A 24,030-nucleotide genomic window follows, 5' to 3' on the forward strand; every position below is an offset into this window, starting at 1 on the left:
GTCCAGTATTAACACCAGCTAGATCATAAAGGTTACACAGACCCAAGGATTGGGGATAAATTCACCAGGTAATGCTCCTCTCTTCCCCAAAACATTACGACTGAGACAGAGACAACGACAACTTGATGCTATTTACTCAAAATCTGAACTTGAATAAAGAATAACGAATAACTCACTAACCTTTGCCCAGGTAAACCATTCCATATTCACGACCCTGGGGAGTCTTGTACTCCACGGTGAAACAGACCTCTTTTCCAATCAGTTTCTTCCTGAGAAACTCTCGTGCTGGCCAAGCCCAGGGCTGTAAAGAAAAGTACATGAACAACAACAATTATGAAACCTAAATACTGCAGAAACTGGAAGTCTGCAACAGAAAAAGCTGGAGAAACTCAGGTCTGGCAGCATTTGTGGAGAGAGAAGCAGAGTTAGCGTTTTGAGTCTGTATGACTCAGAAGTGCAGTCATACCAGAACTGAAAGGTTAACTCTGTTTCTCTTCACAGATGCTGCCAAACCTACTGAGTTTCCCTGGCATTTTGTGTTTCAGAACAACGAAGGTAAAATGAATAACATTGCCAGACGTAATTGACAATAAATACACTCTTAAAAGGGAAACAATAAGTCAATTAAAATTTCTGAAATCAAATCAGACAGGTGTGTTAGATCAATGTTTATGGTTTATGTAATGCTAACATTGAGCAAAATACAGGTGGCAAACCATACCCAGCAATTGCTCACGTTAAACAGCATTAGCTCATTAAAGGGAAGACAGCCTTCTCTGGACTTTTGAAGACAACAGTCAATTATCTGAGACAACAAGGTGCAGGGCTGGATGAACACATCCAGCCCTGCACCTTGTTGTCTCGGATTCTCCAGCATCTGCAGTTCCTACTATCTCTGAGTCAATTATCTGCATCAGTTTGGTTCATTTGGTTGCACTTTCACCTTGCATTAGAAAGTGGTGGGTTTTAATATCTAAGATCCAAGCACAGGTACAGTTGATGCATATTTCAGTCTTCTTTCTCAATTAAGAGCATTGATCATCCCATAAACGCATGTAAACATTTACAAAAAAGGCTTCAACATTTTACGACATATCCTGCATCGCATTTAGCTGTATGCAAAAGACTTCCAAAAGTGATTAAAGTAAGAAACATCAGTGCAAGACACCTCAAAAGTCATTGATGTGTCTTCAGATGACTATACACCCCCACAAAAGAAAATGTCATATCACAAGATGAAAAAGCCATACAACTGTTATATAACGTTGCTCAAAACTTAAAACAATTCAACTGTTTGCTGCATATACCCAATAATACCATTATATTGAGCAATTAAGTTCTATAATAACGCAAATAGTAAATCTAAATAATAATTTGGTAACACAGAACTATGCTCAAAAATTTCTCCCATAGCTTTTTATCTTGCACGCATCAGAACCATTCGCAACAATACCAATTGAAGGGCAAAACCAACATTTATAAAGTTAATAAGGACACTGTGAGCAGAGATTTTGCGTGACTGAGACAAAGGTCGAGTGAGTATGTCAGATAATTTGGCTCAAAGTGGGAATACAATGTAAAGAAGAAATGAAATATTTGTAATAAAGGTTAATGCAAGTAGTAAGAATCCAAATGTAGAGGTAAGCAGCAGAGGATAAAAGGTGCGGATCAAGAGGCCTACCTACAGTGAGAGCAGGAGTACAGTCACATCACAAACCAAATCATGACAGCAGCAAAAGCACCCAACTGATGAGCAGGATTGATGAATATTTCTAATCTTTCAAGCAAAAGTTGGGTCTCCTGTGTTCAGGTCTCTAGTCTTTTCCTTCTCTATTTTCCTAAAAGTAGCTTGTCAAGTACAAGATTGATACTCAGGAGGTCTGGCAGCAGCTGGGGAAAAAAAGCAGAGTTAACATGGGGTTTGGTGACACCTTTAACTTTCCTCCCACAGGTGCTACCAGACCTGTTGAGTTTTGCCAGTAATTTCTGTTTTTGCTTCAGATTTCCAGCACCTGCAGGTTTTGGTTTTAATGTGGATGATTTATCCCTGTTGTTTTTAGAAACTGTAAAATTATAACAAAGTGTAAAAAGGAGTGATTATAGCGTGATTAATTAAGTAAGTTAAATGCAATACTTACGGTAGGATAGGTGACGTGTTGCTGCAGCAGCACGTGGGAGCCCCTGTACATCAAGGTGACTATAGTAGATGTATGCAACTGAAAAAACTTCAGAACTGAGGTAAGGAGCTGAGGTCCAAGCTGCAGGCATCATGCCACATCAGCGAGGGGACAGTTACCCCGACGCTGATTCAGGACATGGTCACTCCCCTCAGACTAGGCTAATCAAATACAAATTTGATTTGTGATCAAGCACCTGGGGGGTGTGAACGTGACTGCAGGTGAGGCAGAGAGAGGGACAGCAAGGCTAGCTTCCAAGGAGCCTTTGCGCCTGTAACTGTCCAACAATTATGAGGTTCATGCAAGCTTTGTGGGCATAAGTGGGGACTGCACGATGGATGGAACAAACTGTAAAAGCCACCCACATGGGAGGGGGAAATGGAACACAGTAGTGGTACTGGATAGTATAATTCAGCGGATGGATTCTGTTCTCTACTTCCTGGAGTGTAATCAAGACAGTTTCCTAGAATAATATGTTGTGGCTCCAAACAGGGATCAGGCTATTTTAAATCCAGTAATGGGCAAGCTTAAATGACCTCAGTGTAAAAGAGCCCCTAGGAAATTTTGACCATAATTTTGGAGAATTTAGCATTCAATTAGAGAATGAAAGTTTAGCAGAAAAGACAGGTCAAGAACAATGGCAAACATTCAAGAACACAGTTCATGATTCAAAAAACAGATACGTTCTAGTAAGGACAATTCCAGAAAGGGAACAAATCAACCATGATCAATCAAGATTGAAATTGAAAGGTAAAATAAACAAATTTTGCATTAATGGTAAGACAGGATCAGTAAAGCCTTTAAAACCAGTAAAAGAATAAAATAATATGGTAATCACGCCACAATGTTACAGATTGTGGTTGAATCCAATCCTGCTGATGCTAATGGATCACAATGCTTCATGGGTGCTCCGTTTTGAGGCTGTAAAGCTTTAACTAAATGTAAGGCATCAGTGGTCCACTCATAATAGGAGTATTCACTTTATGTATTTTGTTAAGCATTTCAATTAAGCCAGTTCTTTTACTTGTTTCTGTATTTTAACTCGTGTAAAAATAAAGGGTGTTTGGTTTGAAGTAGTTTGGCCAATTGAACTGCAGTTGGAACACAGTGACTTACACACCTTTAAAATAAGAAAAAGTTAGGATCTAGGCTACCTTTTTAATATATCTTGAGGGGGTTTAAGTCTGGTCAACAACAATCTTTAGGAAAATAATTATCATCAACAATAAACCTCAAAAATGTATAATGACTATTCCAGACAGTTGCTGAGATTAAACTTTACAATAAGTTCTTTCTAATCATCATACATCACTCCCAGTATGTTTACAAAAGAGCATTAGTCTCCTGCCACCGCAACCCTTTTACCACCTCCCCTCCCCCCCCACCCCCCCCCCCCAACCCAATTACAGAATCACAGACGTGTTACGGCAGAGAAGATAGCTATTTCATCCAATTGTGCCTGCACCGGCTTGTCAAATGCCAATTATTACTTAGCCTGTGCCCCACTCTTCCCTTCCTACTTTCACACATCCCCTTGCTACTTTTTCTCCTCAAATCTCATCCCTGGCCTGCTTCTCTCCATTGCTACCACTCTTTCCCATCTTCCCTCTATCCATCCAGCTCAGACTACCTTTTCCTTTTCAATATAACTGCACACCTTTCTCCCAAAATTGGATATCTCAAAGTGCTTTCTTTCTTGTTTACACACACATGACCAAGACCAGCGTCTCATTTTATCTGTGTTCAAATGAGATAGGATAACATCAGTGCACTAGTACAACACCAAACTGAATGTCATGCAAGTACAAAGCAATGAATATTTTGTATTTTCAGCTATTGCAATAAGTTTTAGTTAAAACCTCAAATGTTATTATCCTCATCAGTTTCTACAGATTCTCATGATAAAACACAACCTTGACAGCTCAAGACACTTCCTAAAATGTCTATTTCAGGCTCTGTATTCAGTTTGTTCTCCTGTACTTTCCACACTTGGAAGCCTTTAAACATAAATGGCCAATAAATGTTTAGTAACTTAATGTTGAAAATCTCCCAATTTAACCAAACTGTGAAACGTATTTTTTAATACAAAAATTAAACTAAAAACACTCAGCTAAAGCACAATGCTTCTGATCAACACACTTACTGTACATGAGATTTTACATGTAAATTGATGGTAATGACCATCTCCCACGTGTAAACAGCCCAACACATCAGGCTAATATTCCAGCTGTAGGAAATATTGCATATGCACACATCCTTTAAATATGTCAGAAGTGATCCACCTTCGCATTTACCATTTCCCAACCAAAATCTGTATACCACCTTTCCTGGCCTTGTTCGGTTAAATCAGTTCAGATGCAATTATGTTAGAACATGATGCTTTTTGGTTAAGTAATCCCATAATGTAAGCCACATCCCAAACAGGTAGACATTAGAAACAAGATTTTACCTCATCGGGTGTTTCCTTGGCTTCAGGTTGATTTGGAGCAGCACGTCGTGCTAAGGCACCAGAACGGATATTGCTCAGGTTAATTTGCCGTTCAGGTGGCGGTCCTCCTCGTGGCTGACCACGAACAATGATTGCACTACCTGACAGCACCTAGGAGACAGAAGAGATCCAAGAATTACACCACGTTAACATCTTTGATAATAGATGCGTTGCAGCATATACAGGTTATTAGTCTCAACTGAATCATATTAGCTAGAAGATTTCAGCAATGAAACATTTAGCACCATGCTGTTGCACTTACAAACCCTAACACAGCACAGTTGCTGACATCACATTTAGGGGAGGCAACGGTGTAGTGGTAATGCCACTGGCTAGTAATCCAGAACCTCAACCTATTATGGGTTCAACTCCGACGATGATTGATAGTAGTTTGAATTTGACAAAAATCTAGAATTAAGAAAAGCTACTCTAATGGCAACTGCTGTTAACGGTCATAAAAACCCATCTGGTTCACTAAATGTTCTCCAGGAAATGATATCTGCCATCCTTATCCAGTCTGACCTACATGTGACTCCAAACTCTCAGCAGTGCAACTGAGCTCTGAGTCCAATCAGTGATACCTAAATTGCATGTATAAATATAAAATAAAATAAATATAAAATATAGGACACCTATAGGGAAGGTTGTTGCTCCCACCACCCCATCCTAGTACACAAAGTGGAGGGTGGCAGGGCTGGAAGAAAGCAATCATGCTCAGATTGCTTGAACAATTCCTTAGCAAGTCTCCACTAAACACTGGGGTCTTCATTCTTCAAAATGACACATATACTGTCCAAGTGAACACATCTGAAAATAAGATACAAATGGCAGCAAAAGCACAAAGTCCCCTGTACTCAATGGCTTTCTCCAAGTTAGTAAGCCACTGCAAACAAATGCAAAAAAAGTGATAAGGCACCATTCATGTCAAAAGTTGATCACTCCAATAACCACGAGAATGTTCAACTGCAGTTCAAATGTTTTATCTGTAACTACATCTTTCTGACCACTAATTCAGCTTTCTTGGTTTACCTTTATGTCATAATTGATGATCACCTTACTTTTATGTCCAAAACATCAAACTCAATCAATCCTTCTCTAGTTCACAAATGCAACAGGATTGGTCATAGTTTTGCTGCTCGTACACTATAAAATATGGGTCAAAACAGTACAGTCCACTTTGCTGTCTTGGCTCAACTATTGTACACTTGTTTCATTATAGCACAGATGTTTTCCAAAACGGTCGAGCCTGAAATCAAGCATTTAGTATGCTAGTACCAGGAGAAGTTGGAAAACCTACTGCTTCCACAATAAAAGCTATGAGCTCCAAAACCTTCCAGTCAAATCCCAATTAGATGACTCACCCAGATTAGGCTGTAATTTACAACATGACACAAGTAGCATTCAAGGATAAATGACATTCCAAGTATCTCTCAGGCACAATTTGGACACCCAAAGGAAAAGATAGCCTTAGTTATGTCGCTTAATTTAACGTAAAGTCATAGCTACCACATTCAGTTGTCATGCCACCAGGAAATCTCTTCCAATGTGCATCAGTCTAAATAGGTTAGCATCTCTAATCCACGCATTTGGAAAATTGAAAGTGGTTTTATTCTGGTGATTTAACAGCTTGTTTATATTGATGACAGGGGACAAAATTCACAGAGATACATGAAAGGATAACTGTCTTCTATTCAATGTAACAGGACCCAAAACATGAAGTACTTGCTGAGGCACAGCAAGTGGCTACACAAATGCCACTTAGATAAAATAATGCCCTATTAGAATTCACTTCAGATGGGTCAGAATTTTATTGGAAGTTACTCTCCCCAAAGGAGAGAGAAAAGTGTAAAAATAATGCTGCAATTTTATACCATCTCCTCGTCCGTATCTCTAGATGGTGACTTCAACATCATATACAGAGGCTTCTCACGAGGTCCCTGAAACCGCACCAATTCTGATAATGCACAAAAGTCAGGAAAAGGCAAAGAAAGATGAAAAGGCAACATTTGTAACCCAGTAGGTCAAGAAGATTAAACTTCAAATTACATTCAGTTGTTGCTGTTCATCAAACATGTTGAGCTCACAATATTTGAACTGATACATCATCCAGCCAATTAATCTGGTGAAATATGAAGAAACCACACATGGAAGAGATGAAAGTGAAGAGACGAAAGAAAAGAGATGAACAGCAAAATAGATAACTGCATCAATGGTTATAATTTCCGTATGGCCATGAGAAAATATACAAGCTTACAGCCTGACGGGCTGGTGGTATTATCACTTGACTATTAATCCAGAGACACAGATAATGTCCAGGGTATCTGGGTTTGAAGCCTGCCGTGACAGATGGTCGAATTTGAACTCGACAAATATCTGGAAATTGGGAGTCCAATGATGACAATGAACTATTACTGATTGTCAGGAAAAACCCATGTGGTCGACTGACATCCTTTCGGGAAGGAAACTGCTGTCCGTGCCTAGTCTGCCCTAAAAGTGACTTCAGACCCACAGCAGGGAGGTTGGCACTTAACTACCCTCTGGACAATTAAAGATGGGTAATAAATGCTGGCGTGGCCAGTGACGTCCATATCCCATTAATGAATGGAAAAAAAAGTCTCAATTCTCCACCCTTTTAGAAGTCAGACTACACAACACCCTCGATTGCAAAGGAAGGGGTGGGGGTGTGGGGGGTGCTGGTGGGGGATATCAGACTTGAAAAGTTAGGATCATATTACAAAAAATACTTGTCCACTCCAGCATAATTTTAGAATGACTTTGAAATCTAGCACAACTAGCTGTTGTGGATTTATATTTTGCAAACCAGAATAAAATTGGAGTGACAACTTTAACACTCGTCATAGTACAGTTGAAAACAGTTCTGATGAGGCTCAAGAATCATGGCATTTCAAATCCCATTTGGTTTGCAATAAGTAAATTATTCAATTAGCATGTAGTCACTTGCAGGAGCTAAAGGAGCTCTGGAACTTAACAGGAGTGTGTTAAAATGGACTGACTCAATCCTAACTTCAAACAAGTATTTTGCATCTGTCTTCACAGTAGAAACAGAAAACTCAAGAACAATTTTTTTAAAAAATCACAAGGTAAAGATGTAGGAAGAAGCTAAAACAATCAACAACTAGAGAAAACATGCTAGGAAAACTCATGGGATGAAAGGCTGATAAAGCCCCTGGACCTGATTGCCTCCGTCCCAGGATTTTCAAAGAAATGGCTACAGAAATAGACAACGCACGATCGTGGTTATTTTGATTGACCCTTTCAGACATATAACTTCCAAAATCCCCTACATTTTGTAGAAAATACCAGCAAATTTAAAAGATTCAAATGTACATGCCAATTCAAGAAAGAAGGGAGACAAAAAGCAAGAAACAGTGAGTTGGTTACCTTAATATCTGTCATTAGTAAAATGCTAGAATCCATTACTAAGACAACAGGAGTGGATCATATATGAAAGCCATATTACAATCAGGCAGAGCCAAAGTTTTGCAAACAGGAAATAGTGTTTGACATAGTTAAGATGTAACATGCAGGCTGGGGAATAGGGAAAACTAGTAGATGTAATACAGTTGGATTTTCAGAAGAAATCGTACCACGTAAGAAGTTGCTGCACCAGATAAAAGTTCATAGTATTGGAGGGTAATATCTTTGCATGGGTAAAAAGATTGGCAACATAAAACAGATTTCAAAAAAAGGGTCAATTCCAGGTTGATAAACTACCTAGTGGAGCGCCGCAAAGATCAGTGATGGGCCTCAACTACTTATGACTATGTCTATTCATCCAAGTCATTGATAGAGTATTGTAGTCAAATTTACTCACCCTACAATGAAATAGGAAAGAAAGGTGAAAAAAGGATAGAATGAGTCTGCTAAGGGACACATTGATTTCAGTGTGAGAAAATTTGGGTAGATAAAGAATAATGTGGAAAATTAAAGAAGTTATCCACAATAACAGGAGAAACACAAAAGCAGAATATCATTTAAATGAAGACAGTCCACAGAATCCTGTAATATAGGAGAATCTGGGTGTGTTTACACATTATTTAAAAAGGTGAGCAATCAGGAAGAAAAACTAATTCGGGAAGGCAAATCTACTGTTGCCTTTTATTGCAAATGGGATGAAGGATAAATTTAGGCAAGTCTTGCTATTGGGCTTTGGAAGACTGCATCTGGAGAACTGCGTGCAGTTTTGGTCTCCTCACTCGTCTTGGCAGCAGTTCAGAATCACTAAGGTCGATTCCTGGGACGAAGGGGTTATCTTATGCAGTAATGTGCAACAGATTGGGCTACTATTCACTGGAATTTGAACTAATAACAACTTGTTGAAGCAGGTTAAATTTTTGAGGCTTGACAAGGAAGCTTGTGAGATAATGGTTGTTCCCATGGCAGAATGTGGAATTGGGTACCGCTTAACAAAAGTTTAAGATAATTAGGAGGAGGGACTTCTTCATGCAATGTCATCAGCATTTGAAATTCTCTTCTCCAGAGAACAGTGAAGGCTGAATCAGATTGCTTCTTGATCTGTAAGTGGGTCAAGGGTTCAGGAAGGGTAAAGCAGAAAAGGGAGTACGGCCACGATCAGCCAAGACCTCGTCGCATGGCAGAGCGGGCACAACAGGCTGAGAGACTTACTCCCACTCCTAATTCTTATGATCTAAGGAGTGCAAGCACTGTGCATTAAGATTGCAATTCAAATGTATACATCTTATTCTGGCTGGTAGCATACAGGTGCAGGCAGCAAACCACATTTGTATTAATACGACCTTTTTTCTCTTCATACATGAGGCTCGTTTGAGAAATGTCAATGGTGGACATCACACAATACACAAGTACATCATACATTGTACAATTCTGCAGCCCATTTTTGGAGGAATATACACAAACAAGCAAATCATTTTCTAGAGGATAATTACATGAAGGAAAGATAAACAAGAGGAGGATGTGTAATTCTGTAGAAAATGTGCTTTCAATGAAAAGTGGAAAATGCAAGAACAGGAACTGATAAACATTTAGAAATTGAGCAAACTAATCAACTAAAAGCACATTCAGGATTAAGAGCAAGTTCTGAGGAAGGGTAACCGGATCCAAAACATCAACTGTTTTTTCCTTCACAGATGCTGCCAGACATGCTGAGCTTTTCCAGCAACTTTGTCTTTGTTTCTGATTTACAGTATCCGCAGTTCTTTTGGTTTTTATTAAGAGATTGTCTGACACACAATTCTCTCACCTCCAGAACTTGAGTCCAAATCATGTCTCAAATCATGATTAAACAGGTTTTCTTATTGTGATAGCCAGAAGGCCGTACTGAAAAGAATTTGAGCAATCCCAGTCTAGTTCCACAGCATAAATCTCAAGCAATAACTGGTAATTGCACTTAGAAAAGCTATTCAAACAATTGCTATGGAGACACAGGTAAAAGTAGAGTTCAGGCAAACCATTGAACTAAATTGAAGGCTTATCTTAGATCTTGGAAGACTGCACCAGATCTTGCAAAAATTCATGGCTATTGCCACTAAGTGGGAAATAATTTACATTTTTAACTCACTATTATAGGCAAAAGTTGCCTTTATTAGCACAAAAGCTGTGCAAAATACAGAGATGGAAAATAAAAGCTTCCAAAGCCCTTGCAAAGCACTGCACGGAATTATCCCAGTCGATTAAAGTTCTAACTTCTCTAACCAAGGCATTTTACTCCTAATCAACCTTGTGGCCCGACAACAAACCAGTTGCAAATTCAGATCTTGTGCACAGTTCAAGGAAAAGCAGCACCCTAAAGGAAGCATTAACCAAGGGCCAAGCTGTTTGTCAAGACCAATTTCTTCCAGGAAAAGTGTATTCATGTTGTAAGAGGGATGGTTAGATCAGTTGACTGATCAGCTGGTTTGTGATGCAAAGTGATGAAAAGAGCATATTGTGATACACTATCTTGACATCATAAAGCTCAAAGAAAAATTCTGTAACCTAAAGATGCTCATGCAACCTTATAAAGCAGGATTCTGCAATGTGATGAATACCAATACAATACCGAGAAGCTTTGACAAATCTGCTCTTGGGACAGCAAACTTGCCCTTGCCCATTTAATGCACCGCACAGAACTGTCACACAAAGTGGACTCAACGAAGCACATGTGCAATGGTTTATCTACACACCATTGCCCTACTGAAGGTGAGAAAGGTTGGAATATCACCAAGTCGATGATATTTTTCTTTTATTAATATATAAACATAGATATGCATTTACTACAAAAACATTATTTTATTCTCCTACTTCTTACATGTACATCCAAGTGTTAAAAGATATTGAAATTCATTTTTGGACATCACAGTAGTTTTATAATTATGCACCTCAACCACCCACATAAAAATGCCACAGTGAATTGCGCATTGCTCATATCAACCATTTAAGGAGGAAAATTACTATCTACCAGTTCAGGAGTATAATGTAATGACATATCACACAGAAGACTAGTGTTAAAGTATTAAAGACAGTTAAAGTACTGTCTGTCCGAATTTTTAACCACCCTCACGTCGCTCTGAGGAAAATGACTAACAGCCTGAAGAAACAATATAAAGTTAACATGGGGGTCAATTCCTCAGAACAATTGGCAGCAGTAGGTTTACAGCATCTTTCTTGGTGTACAACACAACTAAAAGACTAGGACCCAAGAGGAAGGAATCATGTAAAATTATCTGAATTTTATCCATTCTCTCAAATACTTTCCCAAAGATTTCACTTCTCACATTCAATTTTGCAGGTCATGAAACCAAGCACAATATCAGCCAAATATCAGCTCCCCTGTTCAGAATCATGCTTGTGTTGGATTACACTTATGCATGTTTTGATGCACGTCCATCCCACTATCCAATTTAACCCCCTTGTCTTACAAATTTGAGGTAACTACATCTTTTGACAAAATTAGAATTTTCAATTACTGCTTTAAACAACTACAGGATTAACTGAAAAAGTAAATATTGTCCAATAGATCTATTATACATCTCAGAAACTACATAGTCCAAGTCTCTACATAACTTTGCACACTTATAATTATTAGTAGTTCCAGTTTTATATATTAACAATATACAATTACATACAAAACCAGGAATCATCAGGACTGGTTCAATAAGAATGACATCATCCAATACCGCACAAGAATCCACAGAACCTATGACCAGTGACACTGAATTTCTTAGGTGGACTATCATATTCGTTAGTGAGTGACTGTCAACAATGATGACTAACAATCAAAGGCATCTAGAATTAGTATATGGAAGAGTCACCAGGAATCGGAGAAGTAACAATACTTGAAATATCGTATTTTTTTTTTTAAAAATAATCAAAAACTACATGTATAGTGCACCAACTTAGAGGTTGAGTGATGTAATCAGATTACATTGACTGGAATCCGTTTATTATCAAGGCACATTAATTAGAGCTTTATTCACTCTTAACCAAATTTTGCTTTAGACTCAAGGCTATCTTTAATTTGTATTAAATGTCGAAAATGTAGGAATGCTTATTTCTCCCCAAATTCTGCCTGTAAATCTAAATTTGAAAGGCTAAAGAGAGTTGTGCTTTAAAGGAATACATCAAAAGATGATGCATCCCAAACATTAATACAAAGGCATACATTCCTCAGGGAAATCTATTAGTACCTCATGTTAGGGACTGTTTATTCTTTTAAAAGCTGGATTCAAATTGTGTCCAGATACTAGCATAGCCTTGCCTGCTAGCTATAGAACTAGCTATAGAATTAGTTCAGAAGAGTCCCCATTACAGAATTAACTGGCAATCATATTTTGCAAGGCCAATGATGTGACAAAGATAAACATGTCACTGTCCTTCCCCCTTTCATTTGTCTCAACATGCTTACCATCAAAACTGAATACCTCAAGTGAAGTTTTATTCTCAAAGTCAGCATCCTTCAACATCAGGAAAGAAAGAGCCAATGAAAAATGCATCTTATCTTTAAGAAAAGATAGATGTTCTTTCCTCCAGTTTTATCCGATCTGTATTCCATAGTTACCAGGCACTTTAGTGCCCATCCCAAGCAGCCTTTGTGATACTGAACAGATGTCACTAGTCTTTGGATCACAGAGGAAACAAAGTCCTTTACCCAACCACAGTTCAAATCAGGAATAAGAACCTCGAGTTACAGTCCCCACTATCTCTGGATTAATCAATGCGACAAATAGAGACTTCCTGGGATAATAACGGTCTCTTTGCACCAGTACCAGACCACATTAGCTTAAGGTATCAAGAAAATTGAGGAAAATTGACACTTCACTGCTTTCACTGACAACATGGGATTCAATAGCTCAAGACATTGATGATATTAAAGCATGAGAACCAACAAGACAGTAATTGTCAAAACCAAGTCTTGTATAATAAACTTTTTTTTTTAAGTTCTTGCTTAACTCAAAATCACAAAATTGTTGCTGTGCGGGAGGCAGTCATTTGGATTGTGCCTAAACTGGTTCCAACCTCCAGCCTTTTCCCCGTATCCCTGCACATCATTTCTACTTAAATAATCATCGAATATCCTGTTAAATGCCTCAATTGAACATATACCACTGCATTCCCAGACAGTAGATTACATACCCTCACTCCTCACAGGCGTGTAAAAGAAATTTTTCTCTTCTTTCTTGATTCATTGGCACATCACTAAATCTATGCCCTCACAATGTTTCCCTGCTTCTTCCCATTTACCCTGTCCAACCCGCTCATGATTTTGAAAACCTTTATCAAACTTTGTCTTCTTCTGTCCAAAGATAACAGTTCCAACTTCTTCAATCAATCCTTATAACTGAAGTCTCTCATTCCCGGAACCATTCTTGTAAGTCGCTTCCACACTCTGCTCCAAAGCATTCATACCTTTCCTATAATGTGGTGCCTACAACTGTACACAGTACTCCAACTGAGGTCTAACAACTGTCTCTTACAAGTTCAACATTACCTCCTTGCTCTTTTACACAACTGCCTATTAATAAAGCCAAGAACATGGTATGCTGTATGAGCTGTTCTCTCCATCTGTCCCTCACCTTCAATGATCTGTGCATTTACACCCAGGTCCCTCTTCCCTTGCACCAACCAAAATGCATCACTTCATCTTCCCTGAATTGAAACTTATCCGTCACCTACTGGCCACTCCACAAAATGTATTTTTTTAAAAATTGATATTTTAATCAACTTGTTCAGATTTGCAGTGTAATTTGAACCTGTGCCTTTCATTCAGAGGTAGGGACACTACCACTGCAGTGAAAAATAATTCCTACTTTTAATTAAGAATTTCCAGATCTTATGTATACACACAGATAATATTTGCTTTTACATTTTAAAACTGTATAATTTATCAAGATACAAGTAATATTTTCTGGATTAGATTTTGAGTCAAGGTTACTCCTGACCTACTCTGATTAATGTCTAAGCCTACAGATGTAAACGTTCCAAAGCTGGACTTGCCATCTTAAATTACTTTATTTACGACAAGTTGCTCAAACTCGAGGAAACTGCCCCGTAGTAGACCTTGGTAATTGATAATGATGCCAAAGGTTTTCCCTTTATGGTACCAGTAGAATGCTGTTGGCTGCCTTCAGAAGCACCGCCTCCTTTCAGCAAGGTAAATCTAACCAGAAATACAATAATCTCAATACATCATTTAATCCATAAATACATTCATTTTAATTTTAACAACATTCCTTCTATGCTGCTTCCTGTGTTTTCAAAAATACTTGTCTAAGGACATTTCTGCCTGCAAAAAAGGAACATTCATATTGACCCAACTGTATTCGCACATAAATGTGTCCAACAGAGCCTTTTCACGATTTAAATTCCTACAATGGTGAGGGCGGGATTGTACAGAAGAGGAAGAGAACAGAAGGAATGGGGATTCCAACACCTTGACCTCCAAGTCTCTCTCCAACGTTTCATTCACTAGTCTCACTTTAGCCTTATCAGATCCATCTGGGAGTACATTTTCCATACATATCCAACTGTGTGATGGTTGTCTTATCTGGCACTTCAGAAATTTTTTCCAGTGAGTAAACACTTGGACTGAACCTCAGGCATGCACAGTTCGCAAGTGCTTCAATATGACTTAACTGTGCAATTAACTACTCAAAATGGATCAACAGGGCTTCAGGTGGGTCTAAGTTCACATTTGTGCACTGTTGGGTTGTGGTCGTGCTTTGACTGGTACCCAGAGACAATGAGGACTGCAGATGCTGGCCAAAACATGGACTTTCCTGCTCCTCTGATTTTGACTGGCGCTCAATTGGCTAAAATATTATTTAGATTCACTCTGAAGCAAGGATTGGCATAAACATAAGATAAAAATTCAGTTGTGTTGGCTTTAGGCTGACAATGCATTGAGCTCACTGAAAGAGCAATGATCCCAGACAAAATAGCTAGAATATGCCACTCTACTAACACCGACGTATTGTCTGATGAAATACACTTGTGACAAAGATACAAGTGACTTTGGACTTGGAACACGACAAAGCAACTGATTTTGGAAAGTCACTGAATCCATGGTTTACGCAGTCAGGGTATGATTATATTCCCTTACCAAAAGCTGACATTCCTGATCTGAATGGTACAAGCTTTTCACTGATTTCAAGTGGTAGGAATCAGAGGGGGAAAAAAAGCAAATTTTCTTGAAGTTACAGGGGCAATTTTCCTACTCTTCTCATCACAGATTAAAAATAATTTAAATTTTTATGTTAAAAATCCTGATGAAGATTACATATAGGTTGAATGTATATCGTTCACTGAAGAAATTAGTGAATGTCACATAACAATATAAAGAGCTGCCAAGTCCCATTATAGTTTGGCATGGGAATTAAGTAATAACTGGAGTTAAAGGTGGTTCAATGACACATTCTAATTTTATGGACTTTTTAAAATTTGATCATAGGTGATCAGCATTGCTTGCTAGGCCAGAATGAACCACGCCGCAGTGGGTCTGAAGTCACATTTGTAGGCCAGATTAGGTAGGATTGCCTTCTCCAAAATAATCCTTCTCTAAACCCACTAACGAGATGAATTTTCATGACTATCTTTTGACGCTTCCATGGTTGCAATTAAGACTAGCTTTTCATTTCAGGGTGTTTAATTGAATTTAGATTTCTCTATTTGCCAGGGCGGGATTCGAACCCAGGCCCCAGAAAGATAACCTGGGGTTCAGGAATACTAGTCCAGTGACATTATCATTACACCTCACCTGTTAACTACTACAAGGTTGAAATATTGGAGAAAATTTGGAAAGCTGTATGGCATCACAGAAGATCAAACATGATAAACTTGCAGTAAGCCAATATGGTGGTCAGATTATAAACATCCATTCATCATGGTTAACTGGGACCGATTACAAACTTTCAGAATCAAAACAATTAATAGAGGGCAATAATATACCCTGTGTGTCTCATTTATGTGTTTAACAGTTATGGTGAACATAATATAGTGGATCAGAGCATGGTGGCAACAGAAAACTTATACTGACACTCAGATCCAAGCTATAATATCCAAAGGACAGCTACCTAGAGTGTGTAATCAGGTAAGGTCCATACAGGAAAGAGATATGTGACTATTTGAAGAACAGTGAAAGCTACTGGAATATTCAAATATTGACAACATCACTCAAGAAGAAATAAGATTTGTAGAATAGCAAAATGGAGTGGAACAGTGGAAAGCAAAAACACAGTACAGCACTCTAAAAAGTCCCTGATAACTGGCATGTTTTGTGTCCAATAAATTAATTGGAGCGACAAAACCAAAAGAGGTGAATAGTTGGAATTAATTTGCTGTCTTTCTGTGTGCCTGCAAATCTTTTGTCATACTGATGCCTGCATCTACATCTAAATGATCTCTAAAAGCTGCAAACATCGAGTTCTCATTCTTTGTGACACCACAGATTGTCCCATTTGTGCCATCAAGGCTGCTGGAAATGACTCCTTTCCCCAGATTTTTTTTAAATAAATCAGCAGACGTTTGATCTAAAAGAATTTTTTTCCCCCCGAGTATAGACCATCAGTTAAGATCAGGAGACTGTCTACATGTGACAGCTTAGCACACTATAACAATTTAAATGTGAGCGCTGAGTTAGGAAACACCAAACTGAAATTCTGCAATCTTTTGTAGAGCTGTTAAAATTCATGATATATTCATCTTTGGAATGACTGTCCTCCTTTCAAAATTATCAAAGTCTGACTATTCCTTCTAAAAATCTAACATCATCTTTCTTAAATATCCAAATGTTAACTGCTATCCACTCACAAGCAGCTATCTCAAAAACTACTCTCTGACTGATTTTATGTATGTTAGCAAGTGACAATGCAAAGTCGATAAGTTGATTTTTCTTTGTTAAGGACATAACCTGTATCTATATTTTCACTCACCAGAAGCAGGGGGTTCAGGAAACTTTGGCGACTTATCTTACCTTAACAATTTACATTTGCTAAAAACCAAAAGAACTGCAGATGCTGTAAATCAGGAAAAAAAAAACAGAAGTTGCTGGAAAAGGTCAGCAAGTCTGGCATCATCTGGGAAGAAAAAAATCAAAATTAATGTTTCAGGTCCGGTGACCCTTGTTCAGGGATTATGGACAGCATCCATTCTGTTCTGAGGAAGGGTCACCGGACCTGAAACGTTAACTCTGATTTTTTCCTTCACAGATGCTGAGCTTTTCCAGCAACTTGTTCCTAATTTACATTTGCTCTTAACCATCCTTCAAAAATAACTCAGATGATAACCTTGTCTGAAAAGAAATTTCCTTAGTTTCCAATTTGCACTTTTAAACAACAATCCTCTACTACCATGTTAATTCATTCCGAAACCAGATGGTTAAGTGGGAAACAAGAACTTAATAATGGATTTATTTACAGAATGCAACATGACAAATGAATGCCTCTTCCTAACTGACATTCTGTTTCACAGAATTTTTTCTTGTTTGTCTACAAAGTCCTTGAAGTAAGGATTGACATGGACCAGCAGAGACCTGTAAAACATTTGCAATGAACTTAGCATTCTTATTATCAGAGTAATTCTTTGAAGTTTCATGCCCCACACATTATATTCCTTACAAACTATACCATCTGTCAACCACCCACTCATCGTATGCCATCCCTACTGCACAGGCCAACCCCCTCCTTCAATCATGCTGTTCTCCCCTTCCCCAAAATGTCCCTGCACACCCACCCTCCCCACACCCTCATATCAGCACAATACTTTTGCACCTACATTTTAGGATATGTTAAAACTAGTGCCTTTGATGTACCAGAGCATCTCAATACATTTCAAAGGGAGGACTTTAGAGAACTGGTGAGGGCATGGTAGGAGTAGCTAAGGTTGAGTTCAATCCATTGAGGAAAGGAGTCATGAAAAGAAAGCTATATGGATAAACAAAAGAAAAGGGGAGAGCTGCAGCAAAATAGAAAAACTCAGGATGTGAATCCCATCATTAATGTTTAACAACGTGCACTTCTATGGTAGAGTCATACAGCACAGAAACAGACCCTTTGGTCCAACCAATCCATGCTGACCATAATCCCAAACTAAACTAGTCCCACTTGGCTACACGTAGCCCATATCCCTCCAAACATTTCCTACTCTTGTACTTTTACCAGAATAAAATATCCCAAGGTAATTCATTAAGTTCAGTTAGACAAAAATTGCTCTGCAACTAACGATGAAGAAACAGATCGGAAGTCACAGTACACCAGGTTATAGTCCAACAGGTTTATATGAAATTACAAGCTTTCTGAGCACTGCTCCTTCATCAAGTGAAGTGGAGGGAGGCACACAGGCACAGAATATATAGGCAGAGAGATAATAGCAAGATAATTCCAGGTAATTAAGAATGTCAACAGTTAAGTGGAAATAGTGCGAGTGGAGTGTCAACAGGCTGAACAACAAGTCTTTGCAGGTGATCAAAAGTGTCAAACACTGAGTAAAGTGTCAACGGCTGCATACTAAGTGAAGGGATGAACTATGAAACAAATAATCAAAATTAAGATGGTGTTAGAGACAAACCAAATGGCTGGAATAACATAAATAAGGTATCAGACATATGGCAAGGGTCTAACCAAAGTAACAAGTAATAAAAATCTACACAAACTGATTTAGGTAGAGAGATAATAACAAGTAATCAAGATAGGAGGAAGGATGAAGGTAAAGAGCTGGGGTGAGAAAAGTCAGAGTGGATAAGAAGCCAGAGAGAAGACTGGACAAGAGCTTCAAAATAGCCAGTTTGAGTTAAGGAAGGGTTTGATCGCATAGCATTTTATCATGTGAACAAAGCTGTTAAATTTCAATACACTGGGGAATGAGGAGGCAATTAATTTGATTAGCAATAGATGATCATCTAGTACAGAATGGGACACTCCCATTTGATCTTAGCCAAACTAATCTTTGTGTGGGGTGCTGAGGAATTAAATCTATTGGTGACAAAGCCTGAAACCTTGGCTCTAATGAACATGAGATTTAAGCAGAGGAGGTGAAAATAGTTCTTTATGGCGGCAGGTGGCAAACTGATGAACAAACCAAACGCAAGTTATTTCTATCCCACATCTGCACACAGCAATACTTTGCATAGATTTGCAATTTACTTTACATAGACACCTGTGTCTCACCACTGGCCTGTTTTTCCTTCCAGCTTTCCCAGACATTTTCTCTAAATCAAAGTGGTGCTTTGGGAAAGGAAAAATTCAAATCAAAGTTCTAAGGAACAACACTATCTAGGTTTTCATTAAACCGGGTGACAGTATAATAAGAAAATGTCCAGTGAGCAGTTAATATTATCCAGTTTTCTGGAACCCACATGTTCGTCTAGTTGAAAGCACTGCACAATTTAATTTTTGATAACAGTACAGGTAAAATTGGGTGTTGTGGAGATGGCATAATTGTTAATTTTCATATCAACTCCACAATTTCAATATTCAATACAATAAGCATTTCATATACACAAAACATCTATGTCTACACACTCACTATTAGACCATTCCTTAATAATTCATTAATACTTGCTACTATCATGTGTATTAATTGTTCCGTTCTCCCAAGCTTGCAAATTCAAAGACTAAAGGTTTCTCTTCACACCTTTATTCCTGCTTCACAACATACTTTTTCCCATCCAATAAACCTGAAGTTCTAGCAAGGCTCAAGGGGCCAAATAAGGAGGTAGCAATTTCAAGACCTATAATGCACAAACTAGAAAACAACTTCAGGAACATGTCCCGGTGCCAACACGAAGATGTTATTAAACTGGAAAGAGCACAAAAAAGATTTACAAGGATGCTGCCCAGATTGGAAGGTTTGATTTATAAGAACAGGCTGGGACTTTTTTTTGTATGAAGCATGGGAGGCTAAGGGGTGACCTTATAGGGGTTTATAAAATCATGAGGGGCATAGATGAAGTAAATAGCCAAGATCTTTTCCCCAGGGTCAGAAGGTCCAAAATTGGAGGGCATAGGTTAAAGGTGAGAGGGGTAAAGGTTTAAAAGGGACTTGAGGGGCAACATTTTCCACAGAAGGTGGTGCACATACGGAACGAATTGCCAGAAGAAAGTGTTAGAGGCAGGTACAATTGTAACATTTAAAAGACTTTTGGACAGATAGATGGACAGGAAAGGTTTAGAAGACTATGGGCCAAATACAAACAAGTGGGACTAGTTCAGTTTATGAAACCTGGTCAGCACGGACGAGTTGCGCCAAAGGGTCCATTTCCATGCTGTATGATTCTATTCCATCTTCAACCAATTGCATATCTAAATCCACCTGGTACCTCTTCCAGTTTGTTCTGTGGAACCCTGTCAAACCTAAATTTCTGTGTTACAATGAGCAAATAAACTCACTTTGGAATGGTCCAACAACAAAAACTATTTTTTTCATATTTTCATACCTAAAGAGCAAAGTTGCCATAGTCTTACCAGTACATAGTGCACGCTTTCATTAAAGAGAGGCGATTAGTTGTGGCTTAAACGGAGGGTACCACACATCAGGCAAGGGAAGATGCCAAGAAGAATCATCCTTTATGGTAACCTCAGCCAGTACAGGAACTGAATGCACATTGTTATGTATCACTGTATTACAAACCAGCCATCCAGTCAACTGAGCTCGCGCTTTCATGCCTATGCCACATCAACTCTTCTGCACATGAATTTAAACTTTGCAATAAATAATCTAATATGGTATTCAATTGAGAAAACTTGTGTTAAACCTACAAGTTCTGCTGAAATAAAGTACACAAACATGCTCACTGCAATGACCATACATTCAAATGGACTATTGATGAACCCTGGCTGGGATGATTCTCAGTTTCTTCGGGCAATCTGCCAATACCCACTCTTGTCTGTCACAGTGCTCAATAAATAGCTGGGGTGAGACACACCGAAGATCATTGCTGAATTAAGCTAAGAACATTCTTCCAGAAAATTATTTGTAGTTTACAAATAATAATAGTATGCAAATTGAGACAGTTAACTATTACAAGCCCAAGCAACTTATATTTGAGACTATGTGAATTAGTAAACAGAAATGTTTAACATTCCACCAACTGTGAACATAGAACAGTACAGCACAGGCCAGGCCCTTCGGCCCACAATGTTGTGCCGAACTTTTACCTAATCCTAAGGTCTATCTAACCTCCACCCCTACGTTATACTATCATCCATATGCCTATCTAATAGCCGCTTAAATGCCCCTAATGAGGCTAATTCCACTATCCTCTCCAGCAATGGTTAAGAAACACTACATATGTTACTAAGCATCAATCACTGACTGATTTTTTTTCAAATAGACGTCCCTAAATTTATGTTTATCCTCCATTTCTTTTGGCAAAAAAATTAAGTACACACTTTTGCATGCCAAAGTTTAACAGGATCCCCATGGAGAGCATATGTTCAACATTAATATCAGCAGAATCATGGTTTCCAAGAATATTCATGAGTTATCTTTGTTAACCGCACTGCGTGAACACTTGCCAATTTATTTTTTTTAAAAAGGTGAAAAGATCCCACATTATGATCCAATGAAGTTCTAAGCCATAGGATGTTGCAGGTTCAATCACCAGTCTGTATTGATCCAGTCAGGGCAACAGTTGGGACTACTTTATGCTACATTTCAATCTTTGTTAAAATTTGCAGCACAGGCCCAAGCTAAGCCAACATAAATTAGTCAAGAATCTCCCTCAATTATCTGGTGAATCCATGTAGAAAAGCTGGACAAGACAACATTGAGTTTGGTGCATGACCCACCTGTACTGATGTCACATGCATAAGAATGGGTAATTAGCAAGGTATTTATTAGCATCATATCAGATCTTCACAAAAGACAAAACCTCGGGATAAGAAAACTGCATGCGAAAAGGTCAGATCAACCAGATAAATTAAACCCTCTCCAAAAGGAAATTGCTTTCTGAAATGGTAGTAATAGCATGAATAAATCTAATGCTGCAGTTAACTTCAGTACATCATGTCACATGGTGCTGATAACCAGCCCATACCTTGAACATTTTTATTTCTGCTAACATACCCACTCACGAAAAAAAAATTTACATAATCAAGGTCAAGGTTCACAAACGTCTCTGCATTAAAAAGCTTCTGCACACTTAATTCAAGGTCAACGCTTGCAAAGTGAGACTGTTCTATGCTAGTTTTAACTTACTGTAAGTATAGAAAACATGATCCAAAAGAATGAAACTGCTGAAAAGCAGCGATGAGACTGAATTCTGTGTTTTCTACCGCAAGGTTTAAAAGTAACGGGTCGCTGACTGTAAAGTAACATCAACAAACTGAAGGCTTTTTTGTGTTTTAGCCCCTACATCTGATCGATGCGAACAGCCCACTAGTCGCACGTTTTGCTCACCCACTTTCTCCCTGGTTTACGTGGCTCATCCAGTTACTCGACACCCCTCCTGACATTAGGAAACAGATTTAGTCCCAGAGTATTCTCAAATACATTAGCTACAGACACGAGTTTTCTCTCTCCTCCCGCCCGTGTACTTCAGCTATTTTTAAATTCCCTCCAGTGATCACACGTGAACCCCCTCCGGACTCTGGAGAACACAGTAACTTCTATGGTTTCTCTAACAACACTTACCGCCCTCCCCAACCCCATTCCTTGTCAAAACTCCGTCCCTCGCTGATTCAAAGCCATAACTTTCCGCTTGTGGAGGCAAAGGAGATTAGACGGAGAATTTCCGCCTTTTTGCTTAAATTAAATTAAATCAAATCAAGTCATTTTCGGGGGGTTTCGAAGCTCAAAAACTGATGTGTTTTTATGCCAACACCCCCCCACCCCGACACACACTTTTTGCACACCGTGTCAGTCGCCCCCATCGTGTGCCCATGCCACACGGAAAACATTTTTCTTTTCCTGCCTCCCACCCGAGTGGTGACGGTGTCTCACCCACCAGTTTGACAATGCCTCGTTGAAGTGGCAGGGCCGGAGCCGCTGACTGAGTTTGAGAAGGAGTAGCTGCTGCTGCTGCTGCTGTCGCCATCGTGCCTAATCGAAGCGATGAGTGAACCGGAAAGAGAAAACGCAGCGGGGGGGCCCCGCGCGCTGTATACACAGAACCGCGCGTCTCCGGGTAACTGCTTCCGGGGCGGCAGCGCCGTGAACGGAAATGACGTCACGGTTACTATGGAGACATTGCTGGGCGGTGGATTTGGACACGTCAGCTCAAGCAGAAAGGAGTACGGATGTGTGTGTGAGAGAGAAAAAAAATGATTTGCTTTTACAAAGCGCCTTACATGTTCTCTGGTTTACCGGAAGCCCGTTACAACAAATGAAACATATTTAATGTGTCAGTCCATGTTGGAATGGAGAAAATTAGTGGCTGTTTTCTTTAAGGAACAATCGGTTAATGCTTCAAACCTCAGAGGTGCAGCACAACCATGTGGTCTAATGAGTCCATGCCGACACATGTGCTCCACTCGAGCTGTTCCCCACTTCTGTTCATTTAAGTCAACCGTCTTAAACGATCTGAAACTCTGCAGGTTTGGCGACTGGACTGGACACGTTAACAGCTCCTCTGTCCCCTACATATGCTACCAGACCTGCTAAGTTTCTCCAGCATTTCATGTTTGTGTTTCAGATTTCTCGCATTCGCATTCTTTGTTTTTATTTTTTTTGTCCGAACGATCCTTTCGCTTTTTCCTCATACCTTTTTGGGCTACGCCTGACGTATTATAGCTGTATTACACTGTTGCAGCAAGTGCGACATTCTGGCCACTCGAGTGAAGAAGTTTCTTTAGATTTCCTGTTGAATTTCATTGTAACCAATATATTTATGGTTTCTAGATATATTCTTCCCCACATGAATAAATTCTGCTCCATGTATTTTGCTCAAAATTA

General features: G+C 39.0%; 1 protein-coding gene across 1 annotated transcript in view; it reads right to left on the reverse strand.

The window, feature by feature from the left end:
• LOC125485739 (staphylococcal nuclease domain-containing protein 1-like) overlaps nucleotides 1-23,238 on the reverse strand; it is a 45,750-nt gene extending 22,512 nt beyond the window's left edge. The window contains exons 1-3 of the mRNA XM_048609984.1: nucleotides 23,084-23,238; nucleotides 4,627-4,776; nucleotides 181-301 (exon numbers count right to left, since the gene is read on the reverse strand). Of these exons, the coding sequence (XP_048465941.1) occupies nucleotides 181-301; nucleotides 4,627-4,776; nucleotides 23,084-23,173 (361 nt within the window). The 5' untranslated portion in view covers nucleotides 23,174-23,238. The remainder of the gene's footprint in view (nucleotides 1-180; nucleotides 302-4,626; nucleotides 4,777-23,083) is intronic.
• Nucleotides 23,239-24,030: the final 792 nt, after the last annotated feature.

Source organism: Rhincodon typus, chromosome 22 (assembly GCF_021869965.1).
Source record: "Rhincodon typus isolate 14 chromosome 22, sRhiTyp1.1, whole genome shotgun sequence".
In the NCBI taxonomy this organism is placed as follows: domain Eukaryota; kingdom Metazoa; phylum Chordata; class Chondrichthyes; order Orectolobiformes; family Rhincodontidae; genus Rhincodon; species Rhincodon typus.